Below are 15,900 nucleotides of genomic sequence, written 5' to 3' on the forward strand. Positions count from 1 at the left end.
GCATGAACTTTGAGGCTATTTCTGAGTGTTTTTCTAGGCCTTGATATCTGTGGTTTAATCCCATTATCATATCCTGCTTCCCAGGTGATGGGGCTAATGACTCTTAAGAGCTTCTTTTGTCTTGAGATCCCTGGCTCCAAACTTCCTGATGGTTCCACATCTGCATATGTATAAGACTAGCTACTGCCCTGGGCAAAGATATGAGGCCAGGTTTGGTTTCTGCTTTTCAAAAAATGCTTTTAAAAATCCTTTTGGTGAACAATATTTTTCCTGCCTTTTTAATATTTCCTTCTCTGGGTTAACTTCCCACAACTAAGCAGTCTACTTAAGAAGGTAAAGTTGGCCAGGTATCAGCTGTGAACTTCAAATGGCTGTGCCTGCAATGGTCAACTATTCAACTTTGGCATCTTTGGCTTCTTAGCAGCTTTCTTTCAATTTGGAAAGAGAAACTTGGAAAAGATAAGAAGCAAGAGAATCTGTCATCTGGATTCCTGTGCAATTCTGTAGGGGGGGGGAGGATGCTCGTTCAAGAAAGTAGTTTTGTTTGGCAGCCTCCAAAGCAATCCGCAGCCCCCTCAGGACATGCAAGTTCACGGCCAGGGAAGCATCCACCTAAATTGGAAGCAGCGTGGGGGCGGGAGAGAGGCGAAGCTTCCAGAAAAGCAAGCCAAAAGGTAAGGAGTGGAAAGGTCAAGAGAACCAGGACTCTTGCGCAAAGGCAAACTCTTTGCCTCCCTTTCTCTCACGCAAGTCTCTCACGCCTCGTGGCTATGGAATTTTCCGAAAGGTAACATGAATTACTCGGTCAAGCACAGCCTTTAATTCTGCTTTAACCGCGGCTGGACCCTTTAAAAAAAAGAGAAAGGTGTGGGCGAGCCTGTCTGCTTGCCGCAACCCGTTTCTACCACCCAACGGTACAGACACAGACACACAGAAAAGTTCTCTCAAAATCTGGCCGCCGCCGCCGCCGCCACCTGGGCGTCCGGCGAGAGGAAAGGGCGCAGGCGCGCGAGGGACAAAGGCGCTCCACTCCCCACAACTCAACTTCCCTCGGCCAGCTGCTCTCGCCGCTCCGTAACTGTCGCCTCGAGAGGAGGAGCCAAGGGGAGGAGTGCGGCCGTGGGCTGGGAAGTGCTACGTGTCTACTCAGCCCTTAATACCTACTACCCCCCTTTCCCTCGCAGCCTTTCAGCTGCCGCTCAGTTCAGCAGGAGTCAGCCGCCGGGCACCGTTTCTCCTCCCTTGTTGCTGCTGGCTTCTTCCTTCTGCCTTTGCTCCCTCTTCCACGCTGCTCGTGTCCGTAGCCAAGGAAACCGACGACGCCACCATGTCCGAGATCAAAAAGCAAAGGGTGGTAGGTACCGCCTCGCCAACTTTTGCCTCCGCGCTCGCCGGCCCACCGGAGTGCTGCCCGCGCCGAGCGGGCGCCCCGGCGTTATATCCACGCAACCCTCCCGCGCGCTCACCCACGCAGACCGATCCGCGCTTACGCGCGCGCATCATCCTCGCTTCTCCAGCTGCTGCCTGATTGGCTGCTGACCTGGGCTGTCTCTCCCCCATCTCCAGCCCGGGCAGCAACAGCGGCAGCAGGTTGGTGGATGCCAACCTGGGCGCGCCGCTTGAGCAACCAGCTTTCTCTACCGGCTTCTCGGTGGGACTTTGCCGCGAGGAAAAATTGGCACTTGGGGCCCGCGGGAGTCCGGGAAAGGGTCGGATTTGCTGGTGGGATTGAAGCGAGAGATGATGCCAGGGATGGAGGAGAGTGATGTGACCTTTTGCAGGTTTCTTAGGGATGCAAAGCAGTCTCAGATCTGTGGAATCCATGCTTCTAAACAGACTTGCATTGAGCCTACTCAGTGATCATTCCAGAATAATTCTGTTTTTTGTTTTAGGGCAAAGGCTTTGACGCTGATAAAAGCCTTCAGCCCAGCCCTTGGATCCACTCCTTTGGATATGTGCCAGTAAAAGGAAACTCTGTACTGGCCCTTTCATAACTCATTAGGATTTAGGCTAAGCCAGTCTTCCTGGTGATTCCAGATATGTTGGAGGTACACATGCCTAAAAGTCCCTAAGTAGGTGGAAATTGTGAGCATCTGGAGGATTGAACTTCCTGTTCCTTACTCTGCTTCTTCCTAGAGATATGAGAAGGACATGAACAGCAAATTTTACCTCATGGGGTAAAGGTTTCTGAAAAATTTCTCTTATCAGCTTCCTCTCAAGCAGTTACTTTTGGAAGTGTGTGTTTTCCAGCTTGCTTACATCAGTAGGATGTTTTAGTTCCTCTTATGCCATTGAATTCAGATATATTTCTTTTCCAAATCTCTCACACAGGTGTGTGTGTGTGTGTGTGTGTGTGTGAGAGAGAGAGAGAGAGAGAGAGAGAGAGAGAGAGAGAGAGAGGGAGAGGGAGAACAGAGCCACTGCTTTGGATTAACTTTGTCCAGTGGAGCTATATCCCCTAAAATGGAAATCATCAGTAATATTAATGCATCCATCCATTTGCTCTTCCATTCACATTGGCCTACACTTTTAAGCAAGCAGTAGTAGATACCTCTGAGTTTCCTTTGTCTTTAACATGTATTTGATTTATTACATTTCTGTTTTGTCCTCCATCTCTGAGCCCAAAGGTTTTTTTTTAAAGAATAAAGAACAAAAGTGCTGGAATAAGTAAATAAATAGCAGTTGGCCAATCAGGAAGCCCCCATGCATGCTAGAATAAAGCAGTTTTCGTGTCTCTCAGTGATCCCCTCTCCTTGAAGTCTCCAACAGGGACTTTAGCAGCTGATCTCAGAGCAGATTTACAGATTTGTTTTCATCTGCATTCTTTCTGGAATTCAGAGGATACATAAGTAATGCCCTGAAGGCCCATCTATTCCGTGCGGCCGGCCTGGCGTAGTTTGATTATGTTTTAGTGGGGGTTTTGTATGGGGTGTTTTTAGAGCAGGCCTGTTATTTAATTTGATTTTAGAACAGAAACTTGTGTATATTTATCGTGGTTTTTAGTATCGCCTGTTCACCGCCCTGAGTCCCGTAAGGGAGATAGGGCGGTATATAAATTTAATAAATAAATAAATAAATAAATTCAGTCCCAGAGGCAAGGCCTGTGGAAAGCTCCCTCTATTTTGTAGTGCTGTGGTTACTTAAATTAAAAGTACTCCGTATGTATTCAGTCATTATATTTACACAGGACTGCACAGCACTTGTTGATTCATGTTCTTTCAGGACTAAGGAGCAATTTCTTCGCATTGCACTTGGAGTTTAACCTATGCTTCCCCTTTAAGCCCTGTAAAATAAGACATAACAAAGTGCTGAGCTAGAAGTAAGAGAAAATTTTAAAGCAAAAAAACCCCAAAAACAACTATTGCTTTTTGTATAATATTCTTAGTTTGCTTTTTTTTTTTTAGATTAAACTCGTATACACATTTGATAAAATAAGCAGAGTTCAGATTCTGCTTTTTGTCCAGTAACTCAAGATGGTATAGCTGAGTACCTCAACCTCCAAATTTATCTCCCCAACAATTCTTTGAGATTAGCTATACTGAGTAACAGTGCCCGGTCTCAATATTACCCCAGTGAATTTCTTGGCTGAGGCAGGATTTGATCCCAAGTCTTCTGAGTATTAGTTAAAAATATAATTTTGCATTTATGTGAGGAATAGAGAAAAAAAGTACTTGGGGGTGAGGAAGAAAATACAAGCTCCATCCAAATCTCCATAATTATTCCTTATTATGGAGGGATAATTATTCTGTGTACTTCTTTGAGTTTTACTTCTTTGTGTTATGTTAACATTCACCCATTAATGGTTTGGTCCAGGGGTCTTCAAACTTGGCCCTTTTATGACTTGTGGACTTCAACTCCCAGAATTCCTCAGCCAGGAATTCTGGGAGTTGAAGTCCACAAGTTATAAAAGGGCCAAGTTTGAAGACCCCTGGTTTGGTCTTTGGATTTCTAATTGCCAGCAAAATCGGATGTTCAGCTTTCAAGAACAACTGTGTTAGTAGTTTAAAAAAAAAAAAAAAGTATGGTTTGGCAATGGTTCAGTTATAAAAACAGGGTACAGGGAGATAACATCTACAGAACATTGAGTAATGGTAGCCAGAATAACTGTTATCCCCACCATAGAAATCTAATTAGAAATGAACCATGGCATAGAAATTGTTGCAAAAATCTCCCAGAATCTAGTAGCATCTTCTCCTACTAACAATTTTTGCTAAGAGGCATAGGCCTCACGAAAGAGCCTTAAATAAAATTTGTTAGTTGGAAAAGGTGCTCTTGGACTCTTCCTGATGTTTTGATACCAGAGTCTAACATGGTTCTCTCCTAGAAAGACTGTTGCAGTGGTTAGAATAGCTTTAATAAAGCCCATTAAGATGACTTCAGTAAGTAACCCATTTAGACAAACATGTACAAGTCAAAGAATAAAAAAGATGCAACCATTGTAAAAAAAATTCACTAGTTTTAAACTAATTGTTTTTGCACTTGCCAGATGAAATTCTTGTGATTTGGAGTCTTTCATGTATCCACCTGAAGAGAATATTTGTAGCTGAGAGTTGACCTTGAGTGTTTTCTTCTAAGCATTTCATTTCCCAACTAAGATGCTCATTTCCAATTCAGACAATGTGTTACCTAGTTGGGTAATGAAACACATATCTCTCATCTCTCTCATGCATATCCAGTCTCTCCCTCCCTCTCTCTGTGTGTATCTGTCTGTCTCTTATCTAATCTATTTATTTATTTTGTATACCACATTTACTATTTTTACACATAACTCCAACACATATCCAACACATCTTCCCCCTCTTATTTTCCCCACAACAACCCCATGAGGTAGCTTGGGTTGAGAGACAATAACGGGCTCAAGGTCACCCAGTTGGCTTTCGTGGCTAAAGCAGGACTTGAACTCATGGTCTTCTGCTTTCTAACCTGATGTCTTGACTACTAGATCTGTCTGTCTATCTGTCTATCATAGATCACCTTATGATTGATTCACTCTGCCAGGATGTTTGCCTGGTGCAGGGTATCACTCTGCCACAACTTGGCAAAGTGTGGAGGAAAAGTTACACTTGCCAGTGAAGTAAAGTTCCATACAGTGAAGTAAAGTACTGTGGCAACTCTGCCAGCACTCATCTTTGAGAAGTGCTTAAATTCTGCCTCCCTATAATCTGAGTCATAGCTAACAAAAGTTTAAACCAGAAATAAGTAATCCATTTATCAAAATGTATATATTAGGAACTGGAGGGAGAGAAGTGTAATACTGTGAGGATCTAAGATCATTATCATCATCATCATCATCATCATGAACCATGGTGGCACAGTGATTAGAATGTAGTATTGCAGGCTAATTCTGCTCACTGCCAGGAGTTCGATTCCTTCGATCCTGGCAGGCTCATCAAGGTTGACTCAATCTTCCATCCTTCCAAGGTTGGTAAAATGAGGATCCGGATTGATGGGGGCAATATGCTGACTCTGTAAACCACTTAGAGAGGGCTATACAATACCATGAAATGGTATATAAGTCTAAGTGCTGTTGTTATTGCTATTGCTGTCATCATCACCATCATCATCCAGAATGTCCTGTTGCATTCATTCCTTAAATGACATCACTTCAGTTCATTGTCTTGTATGTCTTCTATCTTTGGTACAATGCATTATATAATATTTGCATAGTCCTCTTTTCCTTCAGCATTAGCATGGTTTTGTTTAAAGTGAGCTTGCTCTAGCCTAAGAAATGCCCTAATTGTATTAGCTTCCCTATTCATATTCAGTTTCATTGTTTCATTGATTGATATTGTAGGGTTAATGTGTTACGTATTTGTCTGAGCCTTCTTACTTTTGAAGGCTCATACAAATACATTTACTATGTGCAGGATGGCCACCAAACTAGATCATGTTTATTTTTATTTACCGGTATCTGATTTCTATTAGTCAGGAGGGTTGGAAATACAATTGAAATAATTAAACAAGAGAAATACATTAAGGGAAGCCACTGCCAAATGTATTAGAAAAATTCTTCAGTTTCATAAGAAAACTCTCTTGCTGCCCATTTAAAAGGGTGTTTTCAAAGTATTTGGGAGTCCTTCCCACCAGATTGGAGCTTTTAGAAAACATGAAGAAAAGCTGCTTTTTCTTAGGAAACAATGTATGGTTTTGATGAGCCTATTGTGAAGATTCATGAACATACATTTTCAGATTTCACATAATTATTTGAAATTATGAATCTAAAATTAAAAAGATTTAATTCTATAAACCATATTTATCTTTATTCTGGATGCCATATTCACTGTGTGGGATGGTCAGAAAATGATGCATTTTCTTATACTTAAATAGCATTTTCTTATAGTTAAATAATATAATTAAACAACAATCATTGTTTCACATGGTACATGTTTTAAAAAGATTTGATCTTAGATAATACATGCCCTATGCAAATTTTTAAACAGAGTTCCAAACATTAGGCATGAAAATTACTGAAAACCTTATTTTGGGTGTAACATAATAAAAATTAAGTTCCATCAGTAATGTTTTGTTGTTTTTAATCCAATCCCTCCGTAGAACAAAAATAGTTTGAAAATTACACTCCATTTTACCTGGTGACCTGCATCACTTAGCAAACAATTTTAAGTGCTTCCTGGATAAGGACCTTATTCAGGTAAACATAAATCAGCATATTTAAGTGCTATGAAAACAAAGCAATTTAAAACAATTTAAATTTGGGTTGGTTTCTAATTCAAATCAACATATTTTCTCTTGGGTATATTGATGGTTATTGACCAGGAAGTTCTGTTGTTTAAAATGGGATTAACTTTCCTGCAAATACATGCAGTCTTCTAGACCTAATGGTAAAGAATTGTGTCTAAAGTTGGCCAGGTTTTATTATGCTACCATAATAATCTCTGAAGCTGACAGCCTTGGATGAAAGAACAGTGGATTCAAATGAAGGTTTTTGAAGGATTCAAAATGATTTTTGATGTTCTTTTGGGGCAAGGAAACAGAGTAACAGGTAGAAAGCAGCAACAGGAATAGAAACACAACACAGAATAACAATCACAATAGAATATAATATGAATAAATACAGATCAGGGAAATAAGCATTTGGGGACTAGAAATTTTGTTGAACTTATATTGGGAGCAAAAACATAAGTATATCCTAAATTTTAAAATAAAGAATATGTGTCCAGACAAGAAAGGGAAGAAGACACAGGACAAGATGTAAATATACAAGAAGTTTGTTTGATTGTTGTCCCAGAAGAATAGTGCTCTGTTTTGTACAATATCAATTGGAAGGTTTCATTACTGCTCTGTTTTGTAGCCTCTCTTCATTAGACAGGCTCTTTGGCTAGAAAGAAATCATTAGAGAAGGAATCTCTTGGGACTTACTGTTGTCAGAAGATGATAAATTGTGGTTACTTCATGCTATGTGCATTCATTGCACTGAGGTGTGTTAGGAAACCACAAGCTTTAATTCATTTAACCATTCATTTATTCAGGCCGTTTTATTGTTAACAACATGATAGATCAAGTGAGTATTTGATCACTGATTTTTGTAAGGTTTAAATTCTACTACATTGTGATTTTACATACAGATAGGACTACCAGATTTGGACTGCAAAAAGTCAGGTGACCACTGGGTGGCAGCAAAAGAGAAAGAAAACTCACTCTTTACTGCCATCTAGTGCTTGGTTAGATTTTGCAGCTCCTTCATACAGATTTTTAAAGTACCTATCCTAGACAAGGAAATATGGATATGCTTTCCCTTTTAGAGCCATTGTCCCAGATAAGAATATATTACAAAATTCATATCAAATAGTATTCAATGTAGGGACCTTTAATCACTATCTCGCAAATAGCTTCACAAAATGTTGACAGTACTGCCTGTATTATAAATTCTGAATTATGGAGGAAATATATATCTGTATGTCCCTCCATGCATATAGGCATGCATATGGACAGGTATGTACCTATATCTCTTTATAACCATTTTTTGTCTAGTCATCCAAAACTAAATTTTATTTGCCATACACAACCTAGACTGTTTGCATAGGTGTATTATAATAAAAACTTATCAAGGCTGTATAAAAACTAATTTATGCAATTCAAAGGTTAAACATATTGGGTTATTTCACAAAAGTAATAAAGCCGATTTATTGTTGGTAGTAGAATAGGTTGTATATAAGCTATTAGAACTCAGAAAAATGAATGCCCATTCCACTTTCAATTCAGATGCAAAATAATAAATAATAAAATAATAGAAATGGTTGTTTCTCCAAAGTTACTTTATTACATACAAGGAACTTGTAATTTATTAACTTGCTTGTAAGATTATATCCTGAGCACTTGGAACACCACTCTCCAAGTCCTCAATATGATGTGCAAAACTTTTCAAAAAAATATAAAAGTTCTATGCAGACTAAGGTGGTTCAGCTTTATCTAGTTCTGCAAAAAGTGTGGACAGGCTTCAAACCTAGTTTTCTTGATCTTTAATCATAACACCACTTGAATTTGCATAACCAATAGGAATTATGTTTCCCGCTGGGATTCTATATTTGTTTAGATTGTTTGGAAACAGGTCACTTTTTTTAGGTTGCTAGAATCCCTTGTCTAGTATAGGAGTGAAATACTAAGGGAGTCAAGATTTAAAACTTAACTTCCATATGAAAAATTTGAGTTCCAGATTGTATTGAGCAGATATCAAGCAGGGAACAAAGAATGCTTTTGTGTACTCCGCACATTCTTATTATCCTAGCATCAATTGTTCTCTCTGGAGTGGAACAATTAATATTTGTTCCTTCCTCTTTTTTTCCTACCTATTTTAGTATGAATGGGGAAAGCTCAGGTAGCTAATGATTAGTGACAATGAGTAGGTGCAGGAGGCAGATAACTATCCCTAAACTTGTATTACTAGTTTTGTGTTTTGGAAAACCAGCCATGCAATCATTCATTCATGGGGAGGGGATAGATTATAGTAGAAAGTCACACAGATCAAAGTTAGACAGGTGAGGATGGTCAAGTAGGTATCCTGGCCTCATCTGATATCCTTGTGTGGAAATTTAAAAAAATGCTTCGGTAATTCATTTATAATATCTTATAGGCATGGGGGAAGAATTATAGTTGTCTGCTAAAATAATGTGAGTTGCAGATTCAAACTTGGTGCAATGAAGAAAAGTAATTTGGTGAAAGAGTGTGGGAAACCAAGGTTAGTGAGAAAAGCATGCAGAACGAAGATGTAGATGTTTTCTAGAGTATCTGCATAATAATAGATATTTACATTTATCTCACAAGTAGCAGGTCAGTAGATGACATTATCAATATGGCTGGACAGAAGAGTCAGTGAGTTAGATTCAGCAAAAACATAAATTAGGATTTGGCTGGTCTTGTAAATGGTCAATTTTCCTTCCTTTCAATTGCCTAAACTGGAAATAAGCTGGAAATAAATTAAATTTGTTTATTTATTATTTTAATGTTGCCAAGAAGAACAGGTTTGGTTTCAATTAAGATGGTCATTTTGGAGAAATCTTCCCCAGTGTGATGTTTTCTGGAGATGATTTCAAATTTCTTGATAACATTGGGCATTTGGAAATTAAAATTCAATACATCTCGAAAGCAAAGTCAGACAAGGCTACTTGGAAAGCATCTCAAGATTTCTGTCCTTCCTCTGTAACATTTAGCAACACCATATCTATGGCATTGAGCATTGCCCAATAATCAACAATATGAAGGGAGGGTTGAGAAACTACACCATTCCGAAATGGTATAGGGTTTCCTGCCTGAGCAGGGGGTTGGACTAGATCAGTGGTTCTCAACCTTCCTAATGCCGCGACCCTTTAATACAGTTCCTCATGTTGTGGTGACTCCCAACCCCCCATCCAGCTGGCCGGGGACGGGGGCAGGAAGGCCGCTCCGCTGGCTCTGTCCAGCCTGGTTGGAGAAGCGCCATTCCTCTCCCTCTTTCTCTCTTTCTCTCTCTCTTTCTCTCTTTCCTCTCTCTTTTTTTCCTCTCTTTCTCTTTCCTCTCTCTCTTCTCTCTCTTTCCTCTTTCTCTTTCCTCCCTCTTTCTCTTTTCTCTCTTTCTCTTTCCTCTTTCTCTTTCCTCTCTCTCTTCTCTCTCTCCCTTTCCTCTCTTTCCCTTTCCTCTTTTTCTCTTTCCTCTCCTGTTTCTTTCCTCTCTCTTTTTCCTCTCTTTTTCTCTCTTTCTTTCTCTTTCCTCTCTCTCTTTCTCTGTTTCCTCCCTTTCTCTTTCTCTCTTTCTCTCTCTCTTTCCTCTCTCTTTTCCTCTGTTTCTCTCTCTTTCCTCTCTCTCTTTCTCTCTCTCTTACGGCAGCATCGTCGGGGGTCCCCGCCGGCCCGGCCTCCGCCATGTCCTCAGCCGAACGGGTGGGGAGGGGGAGCAGGATGGGAGGCAGCGGCTTCTTTCTCTCGAGAATGGGGGGCTTGGGACACACAGGAGTTCCGTGCGCTGGGCAGCGGCCGCTTCTTTTGCCCCAAGCAGATTCGGGCCGGGCGGCGGCGGCAAGAGAGGGAGCGGCCGCCTCTCCCAGTTGTGCCGCCCGGCGCGTTTCTCCGCGCAGCTGGAAGCTTTGGTCGGGTGCCAGGCCTTGCCGCCGTGCAGGCTCAGTCCAGTTGCCGGGAGCGGCGGCAAGTCACAGGGGTCTACAAGTCCCGGGCCCCCGGCAAGGTGAGACCGCAGGCGAGAGGCCGAAGTGGCCCGCGACGGGGAGGAGCCGAAGCTTCCTGGTTGCCCCGGCCAGAGGGGGTGACCTTCCTGCCCGGCCTGGCTGAGGGTCCTCCCGGGCTGCTCGAGAGGTGCCGCCGGGATCTTCAGAAGAGCCACCCGGCTGCCCCTTGGCGCTCTCTCCTGCCGCCGCCCCCGCATTAAACTTGCCGCGCTCCGGCCTCACCTCTCCACCCTGTTCCTGGGCCAGCCGCAGTTTTCCGCCTCACGGAACCTCGCCTAGCCGCTTTTCCCGAAGCCGGAAGCAGGCCAGCCTGTCCGTTGAGAGGCCGCTGGGGGAGGGAGCGCCGCAGGGAGAGTCAGGCGAGAAGGGGCCACGCTCAGCAGCAACGCGGAGGGAGGCCACGGCCTGTCCGGAGGGCCGCAGCCAGAGCTCAGCGGTGGGGCTAGCCTGCGCTGCACTTTCCGCTTCCCCACGAACTCTGCCCCCAAAGCCCAGGGCAGGAAGGCTGGAGCCTAGGAAGGCCCGGAGGCCACTGGAGGTGTTGTTGACAACTGCGAGCATCAGCGGGTGTGTTGGTTCTGTTGTGGGTGTGAGGTAGAGGTGCTCTGGAGTGTTTGTATGTGTGGGGGGGCAGTTCGGGCTCAGCAGGCATGTAAACAACTCATTAGTTTGAAATCACGTCCGTCACTCCTGCTTGGTTGGCCCTTCTCTGTTTTGAAGGCAAGAAGTGATTCCTGCAGAGTGAAAGGCAGGTTTTATCGTGAAAATCCGCAATACTATAGTTGAAGGCCCTGGCCGCGCTTCTCCCAGGGGGTGGGGCACTCGGGCGCAGGGCCAATCAGGAGCCCTGCAGGAGGTAAGTCCACTTGAGAGAGAGAGGGAAGGGAAGCGAAAGTGCCTCTCTGTCTCTCTCTCTGCAAATGGTGGAGGAGGCCATGCGGAGACGGATGCAGAGCGGTGTCTCGGTTCCTAAGACCATCGGAAATATGTGTTTTCCGATGGTCTTAGGCGTCCCCTGTGAAAGGGTTGTTCAACCCCCAAAAGGGTCGCGACCCACAGGTTGAGAACCGCTGGACTAGATCAGGCTTTTCAACCAGTGGTACGGGTACCACCTGTGGTACATTGGCACCTGGCAGGTGGTACGCGACCATCCTAGAAAAGTGGTAGTGGGGGAGGGGAATGAGCTGAACTGGTGGCAGCACTGCACAAGCCTGAGCTAGAGATGGCTGGAGCTGCAGGGCTGTCAGGACTCAGTAGAAGCGCCAGGATCAGTGCCGCTTTCCAGCTGATCGGCGCTTCTTTGGGACTGTCAGGGCTCAGTGGAAACGCCAGGATCAGCGCCGAGCTCCAGCTGGAGCTCGGTGCTGAGCCCTGAAGAAGCGCCGATCAGCTGGAATGTTGCAGCATCTCCAGGGTCTTGTGATTTACATTCAGATGCTTAGCAACTGATTCATATTTATGATGGTCACAGTGTCCCAGGGTCATGTGAAGTGACCAAAACCTGCTGCAACTACCCAGCAGACGGGGAGAATAAAAACCAAACACCCCCCACCCCACCCCCGCTGCCAATCCTCAACAGAAATGCTCACAACAATGAAAACCTTGGACTGGAGAAAGAGCGCCACCGGGTGGGCGGGCAGGTGTCTTGCTCGGCTGTGGCTTGGGGGGCACTTTTTTCAGTGCCATTGTAACTTTGAACAGTCACTAAGTGAACTGTTGTAAGTCGAGGACTACCTATACTTTATCACCTTTTTCCTTTTTTGCGGGGGTCATCAAGTTTTTGACACCTTGCTAAGCGACTGGTGGTACTCGGATGTTGCCATATCCTAAAAGTGGTACAATGGGTGAAAAGGTTGAAAAGCCCTGGACTAGATGATCTCCAAGGTCCCTTCCAACTTTATTATTATTATTAGTAGTAGTAGTAGTAGTAGTATTGCCACAACATGCCATAAGCTGTGCCTTAAATTACAAAAGAGAATGTGACCAGTTTTTAATTGTAGTGCCACATTTTCAGTACACGGAGTGTGTCACATTTCATTTCCTGTGTTTTTCTCATTAACAGCTGGTGAGGCAAGCTAGGCTGAAAGTGCTTTGCTCACTGAGTTATGTGACTAAACAAAAATAAGAATCATAGTCTTGGGAATGTAAACCCAGATTCCTAAACACTTTTGGAACATTCATGTTCATTGTAGAATATTTTTTGTTTTATATCAGAGAACTATACATAAAATAACAGACTTGATTGAATGCATGTTTCACCCAATTATGTAATGCTCTGTCCAAGTTCGGGCTAACAAAATTTTTTATAGAAATTTGGGTCCAACCCATATGAAATTTCTCTTTTTCCACCCACATGGAATTCTAATTGTAAAATTATGAACAATTATTTTATTAACCATTGGTCTCTTTTTGTAAATTTCCAATGGCGCCCACCTTTGAGAGACAGTTTGATGCAGTGGTTAAAGCATCAGACTAGAATCTAGAAAATTGTGAATTCTAGTCCTTCCTTGGACACAAAGCCCATCGGAGTGACCTTAGATGAGCCATTTTTTTTCTCAGCTCTAGAAAGAAGTCGATAAGGACAAACCACTTCCAAAATCTTGACAAGAAAACTATAGAGACTACTCCAGGCAGTCTCCAAGAGTCAGCACTAACACAAAGGTAAAAGAAAGAAAGAAAAGAGAGAGAGAGAGAGAGAGAGAGAGAGAGAGAGAGAGAGAGAGAGAGAAGAAAGAAAGGAAAGGAAAGGAAAGGAAAGGAAGGAAAGAGGAAAGAGGAAAGAAGAAAGAAAGAAAGAAAAAAGAAAGAAAGAAAGAAAGAAAGAAAGAAAGACCCACCTTGAAAACAAAGATCCATATTTCAGAGGAGCTTTCAAAACTAGAGCTAGGTGGTAAATTTAGGATTCTGTGTATCATCAAAAGTATATCTGATCTTCTGGATAGACTTTTTTGCCAACCAGAGAAAAGTTTTGAAATAACTGTGGTAAACCATATATTTAACTAGAAACTGTGCCTCCGTTACCATTTTATGGTTTACACAATTCAGGCATTTATACCTTGCTTTTTCCACTAGAGTTTCTGTGTTGCAAGCCTCCTCTTTAATTCTTTTTTGATACTTCTTGAGGGTATATTGAAGGGAGGATTGTAGTTTGCAGAGTTAACTAGTGAACATCCAGAAATGCCTTTTAAAATGTATTTTTTGGAATTGGTATTTTAAAAGTAGACATTTACTCAATTGGGTAATGTTCACAAGAAAGGATAGGTGGCAGCTATCTGCAATAGTATGTTTTTTTAGGTTACAAAGCCTTGCAAGGCATGAGTTAGGCTACTTTTGGAGGAACGATAACAATTCTGAAAATAATGAAAATGCTCAATAATCAGAAGAATGAGTAGCTCAGGTGAATAAGCTATGTTACAAAACATACAGTAGCACTGAAAGTATAAGTGTTGTAAGGACCCAAATGATACAACCTTGAGAAACGATGGCGTTTCACATATTGTGATGTTGATTTGTGGAAAACTCCAGTGCAATGTGTATGACAACCATGACCTGGATGACTGAGAATCTCCATAGACATCTCCCTCTGGTGATCAGTCTCTTAGAGCAGGGGGGCAACCTTGGCCACTTTATGACTTGTGGACTCCAACTCCCAGAATTCCTCAGCCAGCATGACTGGCTGAGGAATTCTGGGAGTTGGAGTCCACAAGTCAAAGTGACCAAGGTTGGGGACCTCTGTCTTAGAGCTTCTATTTTAACAGTTTAACAGTTGAAGTAATTGACAAAGTCATAGTAAAGATATAGAAGCAGATTACTTATCTGTTGAGGAGTTAACTCATGAAATCTGAAAAAAGTATCAATGTTTCATATACTTATGCTTATAGAAACCTATCTCTATCTAAAGGGGAAACGGGCCTCAAGATTGTGATCTCACTCCATTTAGTCTGATCCCTTTTTGCATCACAGTTCGTGGAAATCTTAGCCTTTCCCTTTAATATGATTCAGCAGTATTTCAGCAGTGTGTTGTGTAGCAGCTAAAGTGCTGGGCTAGAGAGAAAATTAATCATTCCTTAACCATGAAAGTCAGCTGGATGTTTTTGAGCCAGTTACTCTTTTTCAGCCCAACCATTTTATAGGGTTGTGGGGAAAATAAGAGGCAAGAGCATTTACTCTCTGTTGAACCAAAAATAAAGGTGGGAAGAAAATCTAACAGTAAACTAACTTGAGTCTGACTAGGATTCCTTGATTAATCAGGGTTTTGAAACTAGCTGCAAATAATAAAATATTTAGGGTGCAGTTTGAAGGAACATTATCAAAAGTATAGCTGAGAGGAAAAAATTATTGCACAATGTTTTCACTGGGATCCATCAAAAGACCACCGAAGAGGACGAGCCTTTGAAAATTCTCTTCATCGGTACAAAAAGGTGGCTAGGAAAAAAATGACTGCAAATGTTTTAAAAAATGGTCCAGAGACTCCACTCAAGATTATAAATTGCAGTTTAAATTGTCGGGCAATGGAGATTGTTAGTTCCCTCTCAGTGTGGGATTAAGAGGTTGGACTAGTACAGAGGTCTTCAAACTTGGCCCTTTTATGACTTGTGGACTTCAACTCCCAGAATTCCACAGCCAGTGTGCCTGGCTGAGGAATTCTGGGAGTTGACGTCCACAAGTCATGAAAGGGCCAAGTTTGAAGACCCTTGGACTAGTAGAAAGGAGATTCAGGTTCTAGTCTACCTTAAGCCACAGAACGAATGAATAAAAATCCCCCTTCTCACCAATATGGGTGTTCTGTGTCTTCCTCAATCTCAAGTCTTCTACCAGAGATCTGGGAGTTTGAGAGTTCTCTGCAGCATCTTAGCTGTTCCTAGCACTGCACGCTTCTGGACAGAGAGCTCTGATGTTGTTCCTGGGATCTGTTGGAGTGACTCCTCCAGTTTAGGAGTCACAGCCCTAATTACTCCTCTCACCATTGGGACCACTTTGGCCTTTACTTTCCACCTATTCTCTAGTTCAGGGGTCCCCAACCTATGGGCCGTGGCCCAGTATGCATTTGTGCATGCGCAGGGATGCTAGCATCGCCGCCAGCAGCATGCAGGAGCCAGCTGTTCTGTCCCCCGTCCGACCCACACCCCCCAACCAGTCAGCCGAGGCCTGAAAAACTGCTCAGCACAGCCAAAGACAAATGAATTCTTGGCAGCAACTTCGTAGCTGCCTGCCAAGCCTTTACTGA

At 42.6% G+C, this 15,900-nt stretch overlaps 1 protein-coding gene across 1 annotated transcript in view; it reads left to right on the forward strand.

Annotated features, from left to right (window-relative positions):
- Nucleotides 1–1,234: 1,234 nt before the first annotated feature.
- PAPSS2 (3'-phosphoadenosine 5'-phosphosulfate synthase 2) overlaps nucleotides 1,235–15,900 on the forward strand; it is a 52,749-nt gene continuing 38,083 nt past the window's right edge. Inside the window, exon 1 of the mRNA XM_029283599.1 lies at nucleotides 1,235–1,354. Coding sequence (XP_029139432.1) covers nucleotides 1,328–1,354 — 27 coding nt within the window. The 5' untranslated portion in view covers nucleotides 1,235–1,327. The remainder of the gene's footprint in view (nucleotides 1,355–15,900) is intronic.

Source organism: Protobothrops mucrosquamatus, unplaced genomic scaffold, assembly GCF_001527695.2.
Source record: "Protobothrops mucrosquamatus isolate PMUCROS unplaced genomic scaffold, P.Mucros_1.0 scaffold149, whole genome shotgun sequence".
In the NCBI taxonomy this organism is placed as follows: Eukaryota; Metazoa; Chordata; class Lepidosauria; order Squamata; family Viperidae; genus Protobothrops; species Protobothrops mucrosquamatus.